At 38.6% G+C, this 21933-nt stretch overlaps 1 protein-coding gene across 1 annotated transcript in view; it reads left to right on the plus strand.

Annotated features, from left to right (window-relative positions):
* The window catches only part of PKP2 (plakophilin 2), a 43364-nt gene that overhangs the window by 14747 nt on the left and 6684 nt on the right, over nucleotides 1-21933 (plus strand). The window contains 7 exon segments of the mRNA XM_042838080.1: nucleotides 67-205; nucleotides 2778-2985; nucleotides 8766-8943; nucleotides 16549-16666; nucleotides 18246-18407; nucleotides 19911-20084; nucleotides 20668-20821. Coding sequence (XP_042694014.1) covers nucleotides 67-205; nucleotides 2778-2985; nucleotides 8766-8943; nucleotides 16549-16666; nucleotides 18246-18407; nucleotides 19911-20084; nucleotides 20668-20821 — 1133 coding nt within the window.

Genomic DNA, 21933 nt, shown 5'->3' on the forward strand with positions numbered 1-21933 from the left:
TAGTTCACAGGCTAAACGATTTTTCTAGTCTCTCTTCACTGTATTTTCTCTAATTGTACTTTTAAGGAGCCCAGAAGTAGAGATGACTCTAGAGCGTGCAGTGAGCATCTTGAAGAGTGAAAATACACAGTCAACACCTAGGATACTTGCTGCAGTGACTTTCATACAGCACGAATGCTTTCAGAAAGCAGAAGCCAGAAGAAAAGTAAGTGATTGCTTTTATACAAGTTTTAGTCAGAACAAATTACTGTACCAACACGAGAAAGAGCATTCCAAGAAACACTGCAGGATACTGATATTGAATATTTTCCCTTAAATATGCTGATGCTTTTTGCAGCAGGTTCTTTAAATCAGTAATCAATAGAGTAACACTGGTCAGTGCTACCAAAAGTTTGGTCTTCAGCATTTTGTGATAGGAAACATGGAAATGGAGAGTAAGAAGAGACATCAACCATTTGCAATTGCAGGTGTTTCTGATCAACTTTTTAAAAAAGGACAACACAAGCTCCCAAGGACAATCAAGAAGATTTACTGTATCCATACCAGTTATTTGTGAAGTATAATTCAATCTGCCTTTGCAAACTAAGTTCATTAGTTTCTATCTTATCTTGATGGATATGGAGAAAATTTTCTATTCTTCTGTCCCTTTTATAATGATTTTTTGTATGATTTAAGGCTGCTAAACTGCTTTTTTTCGGAGTAAAATGAAAATAATTCTTTCAGCCTTTATTCTGCACTGTGTGATCATTGTTTATTTTATTTTAACCATTTAAAATCATTTGTTTTAAATTTCTTTGTTCCGTAATTTGCCCAGTATTACTTATATGTAATCTCTTAGCTCAGTATTCATGTATATGCAGTTCAGTTCAGCCAAACATCCCTCAGTCCTTTAGTAAATATGACTTGCTTCACAGTGGGTCAGACTGTTTCAGGAAAAAAAACACCTGTGTAATTAGCAGCTTTAACTTCAGTTTTAGGATGGAGCTTCAGAACTGAATGTTTGAATGTGATTTATCATTCAGAACTCTCCAAAGCAGCTTCCCTGAAAATCAACTGGATGAGCTTAAAAAGTTCAAATTGTATCAGTCAGCCTGAAGCCCTGTTTGGGTTTGCTGTCTGTCTCACATAGTCTAGCTGAGCTTTGTGTTTGGTGCCCATCAGACCTTTTCTTGTTCTCTTTGCACGTTCAGCATGAGTTCTTTTTCTGCTAATGCTTTGTTTCCTGTTACCTGATAGTTTGTAACTCTAGTGGGTCTAGTGGCTTTTTTTTTTTGCTTTTAAACGTGTGGTCTTACAGTATTTTGTTGGATTTTGTTTACCAGAGAGTAAGACAGGTGTCAATCAACAACTTTTGTAAATTCTTCTCTGCACAAGAGGTCCAAATAACACTACTTACCTTGTAACAGCTGCAACTGAACTTCAAACTACCAACAGAAAGTCTGCATAAATCTTTACAATAAAAAACAAACAAGCAGACAAAACCCTATCTGTATATCTGTGTCAAACTGACTTATCTACTGAAATAAAATGGTCAGATGTGCCTTCAAAGTGTTTTAGGCTCCATTTACCTTTAGATACAGATTTCTGTATTTATTTCCATTAGAACATAGATGATTGTTGGGTGAAAGCAAAATAGATTGTCAACAATGCCATAGCAAGAAACCGTGCCTTTTGTATAACAGAATCAGGGAAAGGTGGACATTCAGTGTAGTTTGTCAGGGCATGAAGAACAAAAGGCTTTGTTGTAGTTCACTTTTTCCAGTTCCCAAAACCTGTCAGTCATATTGAATTCCTCTTATCGTTAAGCTCTGGACTGCTCAAAACAGTTGTATTAGGTTTCTGAGTCTTTCACATGCTGTCAGTTCTACACAAGTATGTGTTTGTCCACAAAATCACATGGCATTTTCAGATGCTGGAGGAAGCAGTCCTTAATGTTACATGAAAGTAAGGTATTTTCTATAGTAAATTCATTCCTAAATGAGCCAAGGCTTGCTTATACCACATCACAGCTCGTGCTGAATTTATCATTTGCTACAACATGTAGAACTTGGAAACTATTTGTTTCCTCCTTATTTCCTGCTGTAAAATAACATCTTAATTCTTCATTTATTTGGGGCCAAATCCCCATTTTCTGAAAATTAGACACTGAAGAGTAGTCTTTGTTACATGTGGGATTCAGTGGTTGACTAGCTTACGTTTAATTGTTTACATTTTGAAGTTAGCTATTCTTTTCTCAGTATGCCACAGATAAGTACTAAGTAAAATGCATTTTTACTTAATATGCATTCACCACATGTACAGAAGTTGACAGGGAAAAATATTATTTTCCCACCAGTCTGGCTTCTGAGAAAGAAAAAAACAATTTGGCACATCAGGAACGCATTACATCCAGAAATCTCAAAGCAGTTTATGAATGTTCCAGAGTTAAATCTCAAATATCCATCTCACCAACATAGAAGCTAAAATACAGAGCAATTGAATGTCTTGTCAGAAAGTCAAATCTGTGGCAGAGCTGGAAGTGATTTAGTTTCATTCTCTTGCATTAATTACTAAAATACGATGCCTCCCTTAGTTATGGATTTAACTATGAGTCATACAAAAGCCCCGAGGTTAGCATCATGCCCAAGTGATTAATGCTCTATGCTTTAAGTGTTTCAAATGAGAAAATGAAAAAAAAAAAAAGACCCTACAACAATGCTTAAACTTTTGTCAAGGGAGAGATGGAGTGGAATTTGTCATTATCATTATCTAACCATTCTCTGCTGTTTTCTTCACAGGTTTTCTCCCTTGGTGGTATCCCCAGACTTATACAGCTTCTTGATGTTCAGAACGAAGATATTCAGCGAGCAGTGTGTGGTGCTTTGAGAAACTTGGTGTTTGAAGACAATGACAACAAACTGGAAGTGTCAGAGCAGAAAGGGATCCCTGTCTTGCTCCATTTACTCCAATATACCAAGGATGTAGAAACTAAAAAGCAAATAACAGGTAGTGTTTTCTGTTTATTCTGTTCATTCGTTCATGAAGTGCTTTAAGTAATGCATAGGTGCCCAATTCCTTAGGCAAGTGTTTGGTGACTAATACAAGAGCACTGTCACCTATTCCAAATTCTTCTCTTAAGGTAAGATTATTCATTACTCAAGACCAACAGCAAGAACAGACGAGGAACTGCAACTTTCCCTCTCAAAGCTTCTTCAGAAAAGACATGTCTGCGTGTTTGTGGAATGAATTTTCTTAACATTCTAGAAAAGAATAGCAAATTCTGTCAAACCATGTTGATGAACATTGCTCTCAGCAGTCCCATAGATGCCTGGAACCATACTTTTTGCCCTCAACAGCAGCTTAGCCCTTTCTGTGGTTCTGGGAGTTCCCTTCTGGAGTCTGTGTTGGATCTGTCCCCCAGAACTGTCAAGCATTGGGTAAAGAGTGCAGTTGCACTGCTTCTTTATTTAAATTCACTCACTTGTAGCTGTTTGTACCCCAGAATCTGTCTTCCCAGATCAGTGACAAGAAAACGCTACCACAGGTGCATCATGCTTCGTGTGCAAGAGAGAGAATTGCTTTACAACCATTTGATTGTAAAGATAATAGGACAGAATCAGTCGAGGACCTACATTTATAAATCAGTTTTTGTGAGGGTTATATCCTCATCCTTTTGGTTCCATCTTCCGTGAGGAACTCTTAAAAATGAGTATGGCCCATTGAGATTTTGGAGGAAGAGCCCTTTGGAAGAGAAACCCCATATTACATCTCTTGTGCATCACTGTAGCATTAGGAATGCTGGGGGGAAATGGTTACCACTTCTCACAAGAAAACTGTGATTACTGCCCTGTTAGCTTTGCAGCAACTAGTTAAGAAATGCCTACTCCTTCATCCTTGCCCTCCTGTTTGGAGGAAATCAGCTACTTGTGACCCACATTCATTTTAGTATGCAAGGGAAGAGCTGGCTTATATTATATAACTGTAAGAAAATATTATGAATGAATGAATGGGGATATAATTTACGTGTTCTTTAAAGGCAACAGGAACAGAAGCTATTAAAATAACAGAGCTTAAAAAGGTACAGGTGTCAAGCAGCCCTGCCTTGAAGCAAATGCTTGTTGAGACCTTCTGTAATTCTGCATTCTTCAAAGTATTTGAACTCTACTCCCTAAGCTGTAGAACAAAGTTTTGTATTGTTGGCTCTTTTGGCAGTGTTCTATTGCTATGCATCTTTCAAATGTCTTAGAGTTTTTCACATTCATCACATACAGAATTGGGTCATTAAGTAGTTTATTGCATAGTGCATTGTCTCTTTGTGCATTTACACACCAGAGAGGGGAGCAGTGATAAAGACAACACAGTGAACAGGAAGCTTTGCTTATTTCTTGCTTGCCATTTCATCATTTCTTATAGGACCTCTGACTGTTCTTGCAGGAGGACTTGTATGGATATAGGCACTTTGAATGTTATTGTCTTTCCCTTCATCCATGGAAATGGATGGAGAGGTACATTTTTTTCTGCAATTACTGCTGTCATTGAGCACGACCTTTATGTATGAAGCACTCAAGACACCAACAAAATATTTAAATAGTATTGAGCAGGCTGTTTTGGCTATCATAAGCCAAAATATTCTGATGTAATTTCATGCCTATGAGATGCAGAGCATGGCTTTAAAAATAAAAGACAGGAGAAAAACTCTACTATGTTCAAGACCAAATGTGCAGTCAGGAAGAAGTACACTGGGTCTCTTGATGAAAATGGCACTACAGCAGATTTTCTGTCATTACTTGAGAAATTCTTCAGGCTTCCTAGGAAGCTGCAAGGAGACCACAGATTGGAGGGCAGCCTTGTTGAATGATTTTCTCTGATGATTTTCTCAATGTTGCTTCCAGCCACATTTCTTTCCCACCTCTTGAAGACAGGCAAAGAGCAGGCTGCAGACAGCATGTAGGCAATCATTGTTAATCATGTGCTTACTGAAGTGCATATACTTCCAGATGCTCTTGGCATGTACAGTGATATTTAAGAAACACTGGAATTACAATCCTCTAAGGGCTGTCAGAAGGCTTTTCCAAGCCACTGCAAACCTCTGAGTGGGTAAACCCCACTGAACAGCAGTTTCCTTGGATAGTTGGTAACTCACCTGCAAATTTTGTTGCCTTTTTATTGCCTTTGTCTTCTCTTGAGACTAGAAGAATATCATAGCTATGCATGCAATTGCACCACAGTATTATAACAATATGCTTCCAGGAAAATATTGATGTAGCGTCTTAGAGATTCACTACCTGTCTTTCCACATCATACCTATTAGTTGCCTATAAATTAAAGACTTCCAAAAATATGGTATGATAACTAGCTGAATGTCTTCCCCAGTTGGATCAGTAAAATGATCTTGGTATGTGATAATAACATGCTAAAGTCTCGTGAGAGATTCCTGTCCAAGGATAGAAAGCATGCGATACTCATTAATAAAAAGTATTAATAAAGATGTCTAAGCTCAGAAGATGAAAGCTTTTTGTTTCCACTACTGTGTAGGAAGCCTGGCCTTTAAAAAATAAGCAATATGATCTTATACTTCAGCCTTAGAAGCTTATCTTTAAGGTCAGTGGCTAATTAGTAGCAGCAGAGTTGATACCAGTGTACCTCTGCCCAATAGTAAGCTATATCATATTCAGTATACCTCAAAGAATATTTTAAAGACCTGTGTTTTCTTCTGGCCTGGCTTTTCCTCCTGTTCTCTCTTTCACTATAAAGAGAAGATCTCAAGATCAAAAATCTGACTCCTTTGTGTTGACTCCATCATATGTATGAACCTGCAGCTTCTCTTCACTGTGTATGCTCCCATGTGAACATCAGAAATGCTGGTGCAAGCAAACTCTTAGGCTGAAGTAAACAGCCTGAGCACAATCATGTAGCATGCCTTGTTTTGTGCTGTGAAAAGACTGAAAGTCTTCTGAATGAAAATACATGGAGGTAAATGCTGATGATAGCAAGTGCTGTGTCTTGCCATAGTCTGTGCATCCCAGGAGAATGCGCAAAAAGCACCAAACTAGTATAACCATCGAAGTGCTGTGCTTATGACAGTCTGAACACTGCCATGGACTAGTTTACCTAATGCCTATGTGCAGAAAAGAAATTTGCATGTTTCTCCATGCAAATTCTGTACTTTATTCTTAGGGAGAGCAAATCTTCCACAAGATTGAGTTGACTGGGTTTGCTAGTTTCTTAAAGTCATTGATGCAACTAAAGTAAAGGAGCTACAGGCTTTGTCCTTTGTTTGATATACAAACTACTTGCATATCTTTTACAAAAGGAATGAGGTTACTCCTGAGCAATGAGAGATGTCACTTTGAGACAGAGCAGGAGCCAAGAGAGGAATGCCACTTTTTAGAATTTAGTGAGCACACTGAGGATCAGAAAGGAAAATGGTTGAGGCATGAACAAAAAAAGATCAACTTTTGAAGGTAAGCCAGATGAGCCTCTAGGGAGTACCTAACCTCTTGATCTTGTTATCATGCAGTGCAAGTCTAAGAATTGAAAGAAAATTCTTTCTGCAGGGAAGATTACTGCACAAACAGATCTGTCATAAAAAGAAAAATGAATTTCAAAGTGTACCCCACCCATTTTCCCAAATAACCATCCAAAGGAAAAATATGCCACTATAAATGCATTACAGCATATGGCTGCAAGAAAAGAGCCCACTTTTAAAGATATTTTTAGAAGTGAACAAATTTGTTCAAAACCAGAATGCCACTGAGAGAATCCTCCTGACCTCAGTGAGACAGTGCCTGCGGGCAAAGGCAGGATTTGTCAGAAAATTTACAATGTAAGCAGTATTCAGATTCTGTTCTGACAATTCTGACCTCTATTCTAGGTATCCATCTATAATTCAGAATGCACTTGTTTCTTCTAATATGATATTCTGTCCTTGTGCCTACACATTTGTGCTGTTCTGTCTTAACATGCTTCCCTCACCAATGCCCTTTGGACTGCATGTCTGATTTCCTGTAAGCCTTACTTATCCCTCAGGAAAGTACATTCTTCTTTTTATCCCCTAATTCAGAGGTTAGAGAGCTGATTCCAGAAGAAGGAATGGCTGCTTCTGGCTGGGCTTTGTTTTGATTTTACTATTGCTCACAATAGCTGTAATTAAATTCAAAGTGTAAGGAGAGACAAAAGAAACATTTTTTGTTGTGAGCTGATGAAAGGAACGTTCACTAATACCCTGCCAGTGTTTGGAGGAGGAGGTATGTGAAACTTAGAGCGGCAAGTGGGGGAAACAATGAGTTTCCTTTGTAAGCAAAAAGCAGAAATACATGTCTAGGGGAAAACTACTTTAAAAAGATTTTTCATCTGTTGGAATAGAAGAGAAGCAGAGCTAATCAATTTTATAATATTGGTTATTTGTTTCAGTGTTTGTACATTGTAAGTAACCAAAGTGTGCATTGTTATTTAATTGTTAGTTTTAGTGACAAATATGTGGACAGTAACAGTCAACCAGTGATCAAGCTTAATTTTTCCCTTCTATGAGGAATTTTGCTATCAAGCATTCGAGAAACATGGTAATGGGCATTTCCCATCTTCCAGTAGATTCCCAAAGGCATATAAACTCACTGTTTGTACCTCACATTTACTCCTCTTTTAAGTTTATTATCCAGCATTTTGATGGTACTTGAAAGTGCAGCCAATCTGCCAGGCATCTAATAGGGATGAATTCCTATATGTAAATTTATATGCATATTCCTATATGTAAATGATCATAGGCATTGGAGGTTCTTATAAGTTTCATTTGTGTTACTTTGGTGATTAAGATAGCTGCAAATTGGCAGTGATGTGCAGAGCAGTGGAAAGCTGTTCTTTTCAGTCAGACATTAGACTATATAGAGCTCTGCCTCTAATACAGACATGAGTGCATCCCTTTTCAGTGCCACTTTCTCTTGGATCAGAGTCCTGTCACTCAGGAAAAGTTCACTCCCAGAGTTGCAGTACATTGCTGTGAATGTACCTACATGTTTTCCTGTGTCAGACACTCTGCATCCTCCGTGAGGGGAGCTTTATGTTAGGAACTGCTCTCTTTGTGAACCTCATACAGCTGCGGGACATGGTCAAAATTAATAAGTGATGCAATAGTGAACCTTCAGAGCTTTATCTTTTTTATTTATTTATCTTTTCAGTGTGAAGTAAAGCTTATGCTGCACTTTGTAGTCATGAAAGTATGCGACAGTATGTCCAAAAGCTCTGTCACTTACCTGCTCAATGGAGGGACATAGGAAATCAAATTCCTTGTACATTAATTAATTTTTTCCTGTTTTTTCCATATCTCCAGAGAGAAGACATGAATCTATAGGCACCCATTTCACACTTCAGCAATACTAAATTTAAGCACTTTAGACTCCACAGTGTAGTTGAGATTCTTTTTTTGACACTGTAGAGCTTCTTAGACGTACTTACTATGGCTAATTGCAGCAGCTCAGGCTAAAGGAAGAGCACATTAATTTAGTCCACATATGACTGAATGCCATTATATTTATGGGAGGAAAGAAAAATGCTTCCACATTCTGACTGGAGACTCTGAAGACTGAGCATTGTGCAATCACATCTGGGAGGGTGTTGTGCAGTGTTGTGTCATGGTGGTGGGTGAACTCTGATCAAGTCCTTCTGCTCCTCTTGAGGATGTCAAGAGCCAGACGAGCTCTTTTACTGATTAACTACAAGAACTTTGAGATTAGGCCTTTCAAACTGTGGGGGAATCCTTTGCCACTCTGATTTTATTTTGGATATTGCAGGTTTGTTGTGGAATTTGTCTTCCAATGACCAGCTGAAGCACCTGTTGGTTAAAGAAGCCCTACATATCCTGACAGAAGCTGTTCTCATCCCTTGCTCTGGCTGGCCAGATCGAGATTACCCCAAGTCAAGTGTTTTACCTGACCCTGATATCTTCTACAATGCCACAGGATGCCTGAGGTGAGCACTCAGTTCAAAAGTACCTAAAATAAAGTGATCTTAAAACAGGCCTGCACACATGCGTTTTCTTGCTTACTTTGAACTGAGATGGCACCAAGAGAAGAGTTTGCATACAGGTTGGTAAATAACTAAATTAGGAAAAAAGTCATTTTTGAATCAAAATTATCCACATCCAACTTTTTGCACAAGTTCAGATCTGTCAAGGCCAGGCTGCAGCCATGGGGTTGACAAATAGAATTACATTTGTGCATCTACTACTGCAGTCAGCCTCATGAACGCGGTAGTGATTAGAACAGAGAAGCATAGTACAAAAGACTACTAAGGTAGACCCACCCCTAAATGACAGAAGTATAAAAGTCATGTCTTTAAAACGGGATACACCTTTAAAAATAACAACCTATTAAAGCGTGGCCCTTTGTATCTCTTGTGAGTTCAAAGTCATTGCACTTTAAATAAAAGCAATTATTGTATCAGAAATATGTCTTTTGTTTACATGAAAGAACAAAGTTTGAAAAAAGTAACGAGTAATGGTACAAGTGACAAGGCATGGACTAAGTTAAACTCTTTTTAGTAAAGTACGAGGAATTAAGTTCAAAATTTAGATGCTTGGGAAGCTGCCTGGTTTTGCCTTGTACATAACTGTTTTGCTAACGTGTCCTGCAACAGAGTAGTTGTGTTGGTAAGGTATGAATTTGTACAGGGTAAATAGTCCTGTGTCTGACTCATGAGTGATTTCAGAGGACAAAAGAATTGTTAGCGATAGAAAATACACATCAGTAAGGTTCTGTCTGCCCACCAACTACCAAATAACTTCAGGTTTAAATAATAATTAACTTTTATCTTTCTTTAATAGCTCAAAAACAAATACAGAGAAACATTAACTACCCATAATAAAATCACTCTGGCTAGTGGTGTTGTCTGTGAAATGAAGTAGATCATATTTTTTTCATATGAATTTGCTTGAGCTGTTCTGTACATAAACTAGTCTGGTTGGATATGCCACTTTATACCTGCTCCTGCTTTGGATTCCAGAGCCGTCTCTTCTGAACAAACTAGCATATAGGGTCACAGAATTATTCTTAGTTTTTATGTGGTGTTACTCTTTCTGAGGTTGTTGTAGCAATTTGACACCACTTGGTATATGACAAATAATGAGTAACAGTAGCTGGGTTATTTTAAATCAAAGAAAAGTAGATTCTGAATATACCTAACTCTGTAAAGAAAGTGAGTAGGGCTGTTCTAAAGCTGCAAATAGTTCTATAGCCTTAATGAAAGTCTCTCAAACTGACCTTTGCCCAAAGATACATTGGCTATTTAAAAAAGTATTGTGTCCATGTTCCAGTCCTTGTCATTTTTAAATGATCAAACACTGTGAATTGTAACTGAGAGGAGAGTAAAACCTTGAAAATTCACAGGTGAAGTTGATCTGTAGGATTGTCAGCATACTTTCTTGCAGCGAATAGATTTTAATGAGGCTTATATTTGCGCAGACCAGAAATCTAGGATTTTTGTATGGAATAATTTGCTTCTCTTTATTCCCAGAATACCACCAGAAGTATTCTTTACTTACGTACTATTTCAAAATAATATATTTGCACAAAATCCAGAAGAACAGCATATTAAAAAAAACAAACAAAAAAACAACTGTGCACAGAGGGAATTATGATTATAATAAAGGTGCTTAAAGAGTAGATTAATGTGCCAGAGTATAAATCTGTAATTGGTCTTCCCTTTTGTAATGCTAACATTTGTTGTGAACGTTGATAAAGTTTATAGCCTGCAGCTTCTACTGCAGAGTAAAAATAGAACTTTGGAGTGCATACATCATGCATAGTATAGTGCTTAGGTAGAGAAGAATGCCAGAATTTCTTTTCAAAAAGTTGCCTGACAGTCAGCCACAGTCCAACTCTATCACTGTCATCTGACAGGGTGCCACATACTTACCAACTTGTAAATTAAAGCTCTCTTTAATAGCATCTCAGGACAGAAAGGGAATCTACATCTAGCAGATAATATTGCAGATGCTGGAATCAGAATGAGTGAACAACCAGAACACTCCTCATTCTACTAACCAGTAACTGCAAGACATACTGTGGAATCCCAAACTTCAGCTGCATGGGTCTGTACATTCACTTGCTGATAAGGAGCTGGACGGATTTGTTAATCCCATTCTCTAGATCTGCTTTTTGTCCTAAAGCTTTGCTTCTGACAGTTTCACAGAAACTGTAGGTCACAAAACTTTAGAGATTCAAAATGAAGCTGCGTACAACACAAAATTTAGCACTGACAGTTAGAATAAATGATGGTTTTATTCAGTCCTGAAATATGATAAAAATCACTGTGCCCTGAGCAGGTGGAGTAAAGCAAATTGAAAGACTTCGCTGGATATCTGACAAAAGACAATTAAGTAAAACTTTTCATAGACAAGATAACTCTTGCTGTTTTTTTGCATAACAGTACTGTCTCCTGTTTCAATAGGAATGGATTGGCTAAGTGGAGATATTTAGCCTCCTCTTCCATATGCTTCCTCCAAGTCTGAAAGTGCAAGATGCCAAGAGTGTGCAGGATATATGGTTTTGAATATTATTATACAAATGTTTGGGATGGCTTTTCCTGTGAATTAAAAGGAAGGCTTAGTAGAAGGCTTTCTATTATACTTTGAATACTGATAGTGGTCTTGTCGTGTTTTTTCCTTGAAATACCTGTTCCAGAAGTTTTGCAGTGCAAGATATTTCCGTTATTCAGGGACAGAACGTGATCTGCTGAAGCTGATGGGAACATCATCCTGGGTGTTGTCTTAAAGGATTGAACTTTACAGGTTTACAGGTTGCACTTCTTCAAAGTTCTTCAAAGTTGGAGCTAATGATTACAATTGCTGAGTTTCATTGGAGTCCTCCTTTAAAACTGCTCTGTAACTGGACTTTTCTGTGGCCCTATGTACCCTAATTCTAAAAAACTTCTCAGACAGCCATTTTCAGAAAAGTCAGCTAACCATTGCTCATGGTTCCTCAGGAAGTAAAATAGATACAACACTTCATTTTTCATCACTGTTGTTCTGTGGTCTGTCCAAGCTCTATTTTACCTTTGACAGTGACTCACAGAGACTGGAAAGCTGTAGACTGAGGAAGTGCTATCACTGTACTTTAGACGAGGAGGCTGCATAACCATCTCGTTTTATTTAATCTGAGATAACTAAGGCCAAAGCTCTTACTATTGGTTGAAATTGTAATGGCAGCTCAAGCTAGTAATGGAAGGTTCTAACTGAAGTTATAAAACAAAGGACTAATGATAACAAGCCTTTGAAGCAAAGCCTTTTGCACAGCATTGCCACTCCTTTAGGTTTATTTCTATTCATTCTTATCTTGTGTCTATTCATTAGTCTGTCTGCTCCCCCAGGTCCTGGAAGGAATTTTGTTATTTCCAGAAAGCAGCTTGCAGCCTGGTGCCTAGCATTACTGTGTAAATCTATAGATTCCTTTCCTTCCTTGTTGCAATTTTAAATTGTGTAAGGCATGAAGGGAATACAGTTTCCTGAAGTAATTCAGGAACATCATGAAGCAGTTCAGGAGATTGTTGTCACATACTTGAGTTAAATTCAAATTACCAGTTTTGGCAGAATGAGTCCCAGGAGCAAAAGCCATCTTCTTATCAGTAGTGTGGATCACTCACACAATGCAAAAGCCTCTTCTGATGTCTGCCAGTGTGTGACTCAGTGCTGGCTTAAAGGGAAAATCCCTTTCATTTGGTTCAATTTGCAACGTAATTGAATGTGCTGTCATTCTGTTTCTGTGAAAATCATGTTTGATTTTACTATGTTAAAATTCTTTATACTTACCTCACCTGGATCATAAAATATTTCCCAGTAGGGTACTAGCTGATCCTCCATAAAAGACACTGAAACTTGGGAAGATGGCTGTGTCAGTCACAGATACGGTTACACCATGCATGGTGTGAGATGAATGAGGACTGCAGATACTTACATGCATCCACTTTAGTATGCAGTACAGTTCAGGCATGTCACCAGGATTGGCATATTTAAGCATATCAGAAGTCAGAGATGCTTAATGGCTAAATTATATCAAAACTTAAGTTCTCAGTCACTCAAAGGAGAGCATTCCTACAAGCAGCAGCTCTCTCTCTCATGTTGCACGTTCCTAACTATTCAGTACTGATGCGAGGCAGAGGTGTTAGGAATTGTGTAGCACAAGAGGTTTTCTACAATATGTCTGATCTTGACTCCAATTCTTTTTTTCCACAGATGTATTTGTTTCAGTATACTCTGATGAAGCTCAGGGAAAACAAACTTGCATAGCAAACTTTAAGATTTCTAGGTAGCCCTGGGATCTCAGCATGAGATTGCCAAGAGCTGCAGTTCTGAGCCAGCCCAGCCCGAAATGGCAATTGCCCATTCGCTCAAGTGATGGATATTTCAAGGCCTCCAGGAGCTCCACAGGGAGAGAGTTAAACTCCTGAGCTCAGAGGAAGGTGCTACATTTGTCAGGAGCCTCAAATCTTGGGAAGGCAAGATTAAGTCAATTTTGAACTTTTCTAAGGAAAATATTGCCATTGTTTCAAAATGATTTTTTTTTTTTAATATGAATTTACTCCTATATGATGCTACCCAATCCTGAAAATAAAATCTGACCCCATTCAAAGTGGTTGCAACTGTAATTGGACAATCTGGAAAGTAGGTGCTCTTCCCAGTTCACATTGTGGTAATAAGGGGAAAGAGGGAAGAGGAGCACAGCACGGCCATGCAGACACGCATAGTGGTGTCTCTGGATAAACAGTTGAGTGCCAGCAACTCAAGGAAAGCAGTTCAGTGATTCATTTCCTTTGCAGAACAGGGCAGTGCCTCAACTTCATGTTCTGCTTCCTGAGCTATAAAGCTGTTTGCCAGCCCATAGTCATGCTAGATGGCAAGTACGAGTGATGGTTTTTCCTTGCACAACCATTCAGAATGATGATAGTTGTCTAAAGTTCAGTGATTTTTGTGCTGTGACAAGATGAAGTGCCATATCAGCTGAAGGTCTTCAGTGGGGGAAATTCCACACTTATCTTTTAATGGTATTTTTAGTCTGTGCACCTCAGAAACTATTTGTGCTATGCACTAGAAGAGCTGTAGCACGTACATGTCTGTCAGCATAGCCATAAACTGTTGAAAGGACGACATGACTCAAATGTGACTTATGTAGGTAAAATTGAATTCCAAAGTGTTGCCACATTGAGGAATCTGAATATTAATTCTGTGATATATAATTCCACAAGAGCATGAATGAACTCATAAATAGGAACCTTATTAACAGTGTGACCTAAAGTAAAGCTGTATTTACAATGCGTTAATATTTAAACTAAATATGTGCTTCCCAGGAGGAGGGGATAAAACTGCATTGGCACTATGTAGAAAATATCACGTGTATTTTATTATCATAAGCCACGGGAAAGTTTAAAGCTGTGTCTTTCAGGCTCTGTCACCAATAACATTTTAAACTGTTGTGTTTTCCAGTGGGTAAATAAGAGGGTAAAGTAAACTCCCTGAAATTATTTAAAGAACATGACCTTCTTTGTGGTGGATACTAACACTGAGCTGGATTTAATGTTATTTCAAACAAAGCAGGAATGTGATACTGTAGTCAGCCCTTCGGCCAATGGAGCAGCGGGAGGCCAGAATAATGAGGTCGAGATTTATAACTCCAGCATTCCATAATTCAGAGGCCATTCAGTTATAAAAATAATTATACCTCAAAATGAAGTGTTGTTACTTCCCTGATAATCAGTAGCTTATTTTGAGCCAAACTTCAAGCAGGAAGCGTGTCCTTAGCTTTTCAAGGGTTTTCAAATGGCTTTCATAATTCATTTTCAAGTTGCACTCAGGTTACCACAAAGCACAGAAATGTGAGCAGAAAGCAGAACATTTAGTGTCTTCTTTTGAATCTGGAGGAGGCAGACAGCATATGCAGCAGTGCCTGAGCCATTGTAGAACAGCAGAAAGCATCAGCAGAGAGCATCTGGCATTTCCCTCTCTTGGACTGAGCAGTTTCTAGTGGCTTCAGCTTTGTCTTCCTAGGTGCCAGCAGCCAGAAGAATGCTCTTGGAAGCAGCAGAGTGCAGTATGTTTCTTTGTCCCTTCACATCTCCTCTGCTGAACACTGCAGGAGCAACAGGAGGCACATGGGTAGCAGAGGCACTGCACTAAGACTGTGTTTTTAGCTGGGTGGGGATACTATTCACTGCTAGGAGAACCCAAGTATCTCCACATGTGCATGAGAAAACATTTGGCAGAGAATTAGAAAGATTGGATAGAACTCTTCAGAAGACATGCTCTTTCCCATCCTTTCTACATGTTTTCTTCTGCAGGTAACAGAAAACAAATATCAGTAGTAACAGGTCTACTGTCCTCATGAGAATGTGAGACAGAATGGCAAAAGAGCAAACTGAGGAAGGGTGCTCAGCCACTATGTGGACCCTCAGAGAAATGAAGGAAAGCAGAAAAGAGAAGCGCCTTTCTTATGAAGAGGGGAATTCGTTCAGCCTGGGGAAACTTCTGGGGAGATCTCACTGAGATGTTCCAGTACGTTAAAGGGAGCTTATAAACAAGATGGGAGAATGACTTCATATGTGGACTGACAGTGATAGGACAAGGGGGAGTGGTTTTAAACTAAAAGAGGGGTTAGATGTTAGGAAGAAATTCCTTACTCAGAGGGTGATGAGGCCCTGCCACAGGCTGCCCCATCCGTGGAGGTGTTCAAGGCCAGTCTGAATGTGGCCTTGGGCAGCTGATCCCTTACAGCCCAAACCATTCTGTGACTCTAAGAGCTCCCCACTGGCAGTAGAAGATTCAGTATTCGCACACTGCTCAGCTGGCAGTGACTACAGTCACTGGACACCTTGCGATGCATTACTTGTCTGCTCGCCTTGAGCTCAATCTGCAGGCTCAGCTTTCTTTCCCTTCCTTCTAGTAGCACATGGGGTGTCTGGCGATTTTGGTCCCGTGGCTGAAATCAATCATCTTCAAGTTGAGAAAGTTGGGTTTACTCTGCGGTTAGTTTACAAGCACAAAAATGAACGTAGGCAATAAAGAAACAACTGTTCCCTGTTTTCCAGAAATGTTATAGCTTGTGTGTAGATGTTGCTAAAACTCTTAGAACTTATGTCTGTTGGTGGGTGATCAAGATTGACTTGGTTTAGGTAAATGTTAAAAGAAGACTTTTTTTGAAAGGAAGTTTTCACAAGTACTTTTCGTCTGGTAGTTTGACATAGCCAATGTCACAGATATTAAAAACACAGCTTTAAGTGGAATATTTGGGGGAAGAAAAAGTTCAGTTTGTTTGTTTAGAGATTACATCGAGATGAAGACTGGAATCGAGGCATGCCTTATCCATCTAAACACAACAGCTTGTTTTAATTTGTTATTTATTATTGTCTGGGAATGCACTAAAATTGAAGTTTTATTTAACAGTCTCATATTATTGTACAGCCCTACAGAAAAGAAGCAGTCATCCTTAACTTCGCTATTTTAAGGTTTATCTGGAAAAGTTTGTCAGAGAGGCACTAGAAAATATCTTCAAGTAAATTTCTTCTTACCAGTGTATTTCTTCCTCACAGAAACATGAGCTCTGCTGGCCCAGAAGGAAGGAAAAAGATGAGAGAGTGTGACGGTCTGATTGATTCTCTTGTGTATTATATTCAAGGAGCTATTGCAGACCACGAGCCTAATGACAAGGTATTCTTCAAGACACTTTTCCTATGGGAAATCACTGAGAGCAAGTTTTTGTTTTAAAACCAGTGTTCAGAAAGAGTTGTGATGTAGCTGCCAAATTTATACTTATTTCCAATGCTTTTAGAACTGCTACCAAATGTGAACGTTCAAAAAGAAGCTTTTGAAAGTGTTTTTTATCCTGCTGTCTAAAATAACAACATACCTTGGCTTTAGGAAAACAGTCTTAAGGATCTCTCACCACAGAGAACTAGAAACTTTTAAAGGTTCAGATATTACTTTTTTTGCTTGTCTAAGGGAGCTAGCTAGCTAGAAGTTTTAAAGAATCAATATCTGAGTACTTTCCTAAATAGGAAATGCTATATGTCTCTTAAGAAATGCGGAACCTAAATCTGCCTGGCAAAGTAATTAGAAGTTTACGTCACTTAGAATAGAATTAATTTTCCTACATTTTTTTGTACATTAAGCATTCAGCCTATGCCAGTAACTGCAAGGATGTGGACAATTCCAAAAGACAGGTTTTCTCCTTCTCTTCCTCCCAGTGCTGACTGCAGATGAACATTGCTTAGACTAGATGTTTGTCTTTTAGCTGGGTGAAGTTAGGTGAGAAGACCAGCAGCCACTTACGAGGTTAACCATAGCCTGTGAGGCACTTCTGATGTGCCTGCTATAACTTGTGCTGTGTGGTGGTAATTACTGTGCATTTGTAGCTCTTTCCTGGGATTAGTTACTTGATCTTCTCCATCTCCTTGCATTCAGAGCCAGTAGCTCCAGGGAGAATCCAGCACATAACACTTGTGTCAAGAGCTCCCTGCTGCATTTTGTCCTAAAACCATTCATCCCCTTTTTTACTTTCAAAAAATGAAGAACTGGTAATGAGACTATTTGCCGCTGAATTCATCATTCAGAAATTGTCAACCTGACCTCAGTCATGCTTAGGATCACAGAATCGTAGAATCGTAGAACCGTAGAATCATAGAATCATAGAATGGCCTGTGTTGAAAAGGACCTCAAAGATCGCCTAGTTTCAACCACTAAGCCATGCACAGGGTCACCAACCGCTAGACCAGACTGCCCCGAGCCACCTCCAGAAAGGCACATCTAATTTTTTTCTTTTTTTTTTTCAATGGCATTCTAACACACACAAAAAACATGTGCTGTATCCTTTGGAAAGATACAAAGCTTTCCTTTTGCTGACACTGACTAGGTGTATATGGTTCATCACTGCTCTTAAGCTTCTGTGCATTCCTTGGCACACTTCTGGTCTGTACCAAACAGCACGTGCCCAAACAAATCCCAGGTACATTCAGGAATTATAATGTCCCAGGATCATTTCCAACAGATACGCACCATGCTCTGAATGCAAGCCTTGTGTGCCAGTTGGCCTGAGTGCTTAGGAACATCTCAGGACATGTTTAATTTCTCAGTGTAAAAGCAGTCTTGTGGCATGAAAACTGGCTCTTCTTTAAACCATTATAAACTCTGCAGTTAATTGTTTAAGATCCAAAAATGAAGTTCCTTGTCTATACATGTCCCTTCAACACATGCCATTGCTTCCAAATTCTCTATTCTTTTATTATTTTAGGCCACAGAAAACTGCGTGTGCATTCTTCACAATCTTTCCTACCAACTAGAGGTAGAACTTCCTGAAAACTATGCCCAGAGCATCTATGTACAAAGAAGAAATATTTCTACCAATGATAGAACACCAGGATGTTTTGGAACACGGAGCAGAAAAGTGAAAGAGGTAAAGCACATGCTTTGTTACATCTCATTTTCTTAATCAGTTGTAGCAACTTCTGGAGAATATAAGGCTGTGATCTAATTAGGTTGCTTCTCTGTTGGTGACGCATCTGGTAATGTGACACTCACCCTCAAAATGTGAAGTTATCGATAGCCTTTTCTGACATCCATTATCTTATTAGATGTCTGATGGAACAAATGACAAAACAATTCAGTTTCATTAGTTGAGAAATAGTGCCTCTCAGCTTCATTACCTGATGGACCTAACTGGTGTCTGCACCACGTTCAGCAATTGTGCAAGTGTCCTACTGATGACTGGATATTGTGGCAGTTTCACAAATGGAATTAGCACACTGTGATTTGCCTCCTCTGTGGCTTGCTGGCTTTCAGACTTCTTATTTTGATGCTGTGTGGTTCAGATCCAAATATTCTGGCAAATGGAATTGCTAAAGAGAAAAACAGGTACCAGGGATGGGGAAAGGGAAACAAAAGGATTTGTGCTTCTCCCCCATCCATGATTTTTCCTGGAGTCTATTCTTTCTCCTATTCCATCCAGAGTGCAGCTTTAGCATACTATTTCTCCTTCAGCTCAGCCCCCAATGTCAATAGCTAAAGATGGAAAGCATCTTCCCCTTCAACTATCTCCCATTTTCAGATTGAATGGTCAGTACAGTTAAATACTGGAATTTTACAGGTTGCCTTTACTGTTCACAACTTGATACTTGCTGAGGAGCTTAAAACTGAAAGGAGTGTGAACATGGATCTTGTAGTCGTCAGTAGCATAATTTCAATTCATGCAATAAAATCAGACCTGTTCTTAGACTATGAATGTTAGGGAAAATGTAATTATTGCAAATTAAACATACTTTAATCAGTCATCAAACAGATCCATATTCCTATGATAAGAAGACTGTAGTGCTGTGAATGTGAGTGCTCTTGGCTATGTGTTATCAAATACCAGGATCATCTCTCGTAGAGAATACATCCCTACTTCTCCACATCAGATTACTTCAGATTCGTTCCCCGAATCATCAAAGATAAGAAATGTTCTCACACATGAGCCGATTGGTAAAAATTCTTGTTCCATCATGACCTTCCAGTTGCCATGTTTCAACTCATGTGATTGATAATAGATCTTGGGATACTATGTACAAGTACTTCTTAACCAATATCCTAACATATGATAGTAAAAATGAAAGTATTCTTTACTTTCAAATGCAGTCCTTGATCTAGCTAACAAAAATGGTAATGAAAACAAGGAAATAAATATTTATCTTAGAAAAAGAACTTGAATCAGCTTTTAATTTATTTAATTTGATTATTAAAATATCAGTGATAATAAAACAATAAATGTCTGTCTTAAAATAATGTTCACATTCATTCTCATGAAAATTCTCTCTAGTGAGCTATGCAGAATCATCTGTCATAGAGTTACAAAATTGCTTGTTTAGATTGTGATGCATTATGTCATTACTGATTGTAACAGCTGATCTGTTCACATGTTTAGAAGCAGCAGGACACCCCGCTACCCGAGGAAAAGAGCAATCCCAGAGGTGTGGAATCACTCTGGCATTCCACACTGATTAGAATATATCTCTCCTTGATAGCAAAGAGTACCAGAAACTATACCCAGGAAGCATCCCTGGGAGCTCTTCAGAACCTCACAGCTGGTACTGGACCAGTAAGTCAGCTTTTTTCTTTTTCTTAAATAGTTCTTGATGTAAGTGCATAGAATTTAGGGCTGCAGTTGCGACATGCTCACAGCATGGAGCTGATAACTACAGGCAAATCACTGGCTTCCAGACACAATCAATGAAATCAAAGAACTTTGAGGAGAAAGTCATAACCAGCACCGCAGATATTTCCTGCTTGGCAGATAGGAGGATCACTTCTTTTTACTTTGTGTCCACATCTGGAATTTGCTAATTCGTTGCACAGTGAGGATAAGTTGATGCTAAAAGAGTGGGGAAAAAAAGTGGATTTGTGGAACAAAATCAGTCCCATGGAGAGAGGAATTCTCTGTTACACATCCCTTTCATGGTTTAGAAATTGATGACCTATATTATGTTCTGAACGAGAAACTGCCCAAACAGCATGTGGGAAATAGTAGGCTTGAATTTCTTTTATATCACCTTCCTCTTCTGTTCCAACTCCTACCTAGCTCCAGATCTAAACTGCCTTAAATGCAAAGAGCCTACTGCTGTTGTGTCTGAGGCTATATATTCATGGTAACGACACATTCTTGCCAAATGCCTTTACAACAGATGCCGTTTTCAGTGGCCCAGACTGTTGTTCGGAAGGCAAATGGCCTTCCAAGTATTCGAACTATGCTGCATGTCAGCCACCCAGCAGTAAAGAAGACAGCAGTCTCGCTGCTCAGGAACTTGTCTCGCAACACCTCCCTGCAAAATGACATAGGTGAGCAAAGACTAATGTTATCTCCTGGGCTTTCTTTCTCAGCTTTCCTTACTTCAACCTTTCCTAATTTAAAAAAAATATATATATACAAAAAAACTGGTACGTGAATTTTAACAGTAATTTAGGTTGATTGATTTATTATATGGGATTGAAAATAAAGGTTTTATCTAAAAATGACTCTAACGTCAAGGTTTTTCAACACTGTGTATTCCTCATCAGATACTTCCAGTGATGTTACATTCAAAGTAGTAAAATATGCATAGATTTGAACAAAGTTTTTCTTCCACTTAAAATAGGGTAAAGGTAAGAAAATGCAGAGTTCTGTGCTGCCACAACTATGTAATAGAACATCTCTAGTCATTCTAGTAAAGATCTTCTTGTAGACATTCTTCTTTCTTCTTGTAGACATAAAACTTTGCAAGCTACTGCTTCCACAGTTTCTCTGCATAACTTTTTTGAGAAGTTAGAAGATTCTACAGAGAAAACAACCAATTATTTCTGGAGGGTATTATTTATAAAATGTTATAATTATTTTCACATCAGAAGCCATTTCTGTTCCAAGTATTTTCATTTCTACTTAATTTATATTTGAATATTCTTCCTACTGATAGGATAAAGTGAATTCACATCATTCATTGTCCTTTTCTGTATTCCTGCTGAAGAGAGAAGAGGAAACGACAGGCATAGAGCTGATTTATGGAATGAATTAGCATCCAGAATTCTGCAGAACAGTCTTCTGGTCACTGATTAATCCTTAGAGAGCATTCCTTATTAATGAAAATATAACAATATGTTGTTAGACTGATTTCAAGAGGATAATGCATAGGATGTTAAAAATTACAAGTGTTGAATCCTCCAGAAACATAGGAATTAGCCTGAGAGGAAGAGGTCAGGTTTTTCTTAGGGAAAAACAATCTATGAAAGAACGTGGAAAAGGCAGAATAGCATGAAGCTCTGGAGAAAGGTGCTTAAACTTCACTGTTGTTTATTGCTTTACCCACAGTAATGAAAATGGGGGGAATTTCAGATGAACCTTTCCTCAGTGAAAAGGAGTTCTTTTTGACTGATGTGTGGATTCAAGTCAAACTCTCCAATCATTTTGGCCAAAGGAA

Source organism: Centrocercus urophasianus, unplaced genomic scaffold (genome assembly GCF_019232065.1).
Source record: "Centrocercus urophasianus isolate 14NV4802_14NV808 unplaced genomic scaffold, USGS_Curo_1.0 seq_73, whole genome shotgun sequence".
Taxonomy (NCBI): domain Eukaryota; kingdom Metazoa; phylum Chordata; class Aves; order Galliformes; family Phasianidae; genus Centrocercus; species Centrocercus urophasianus.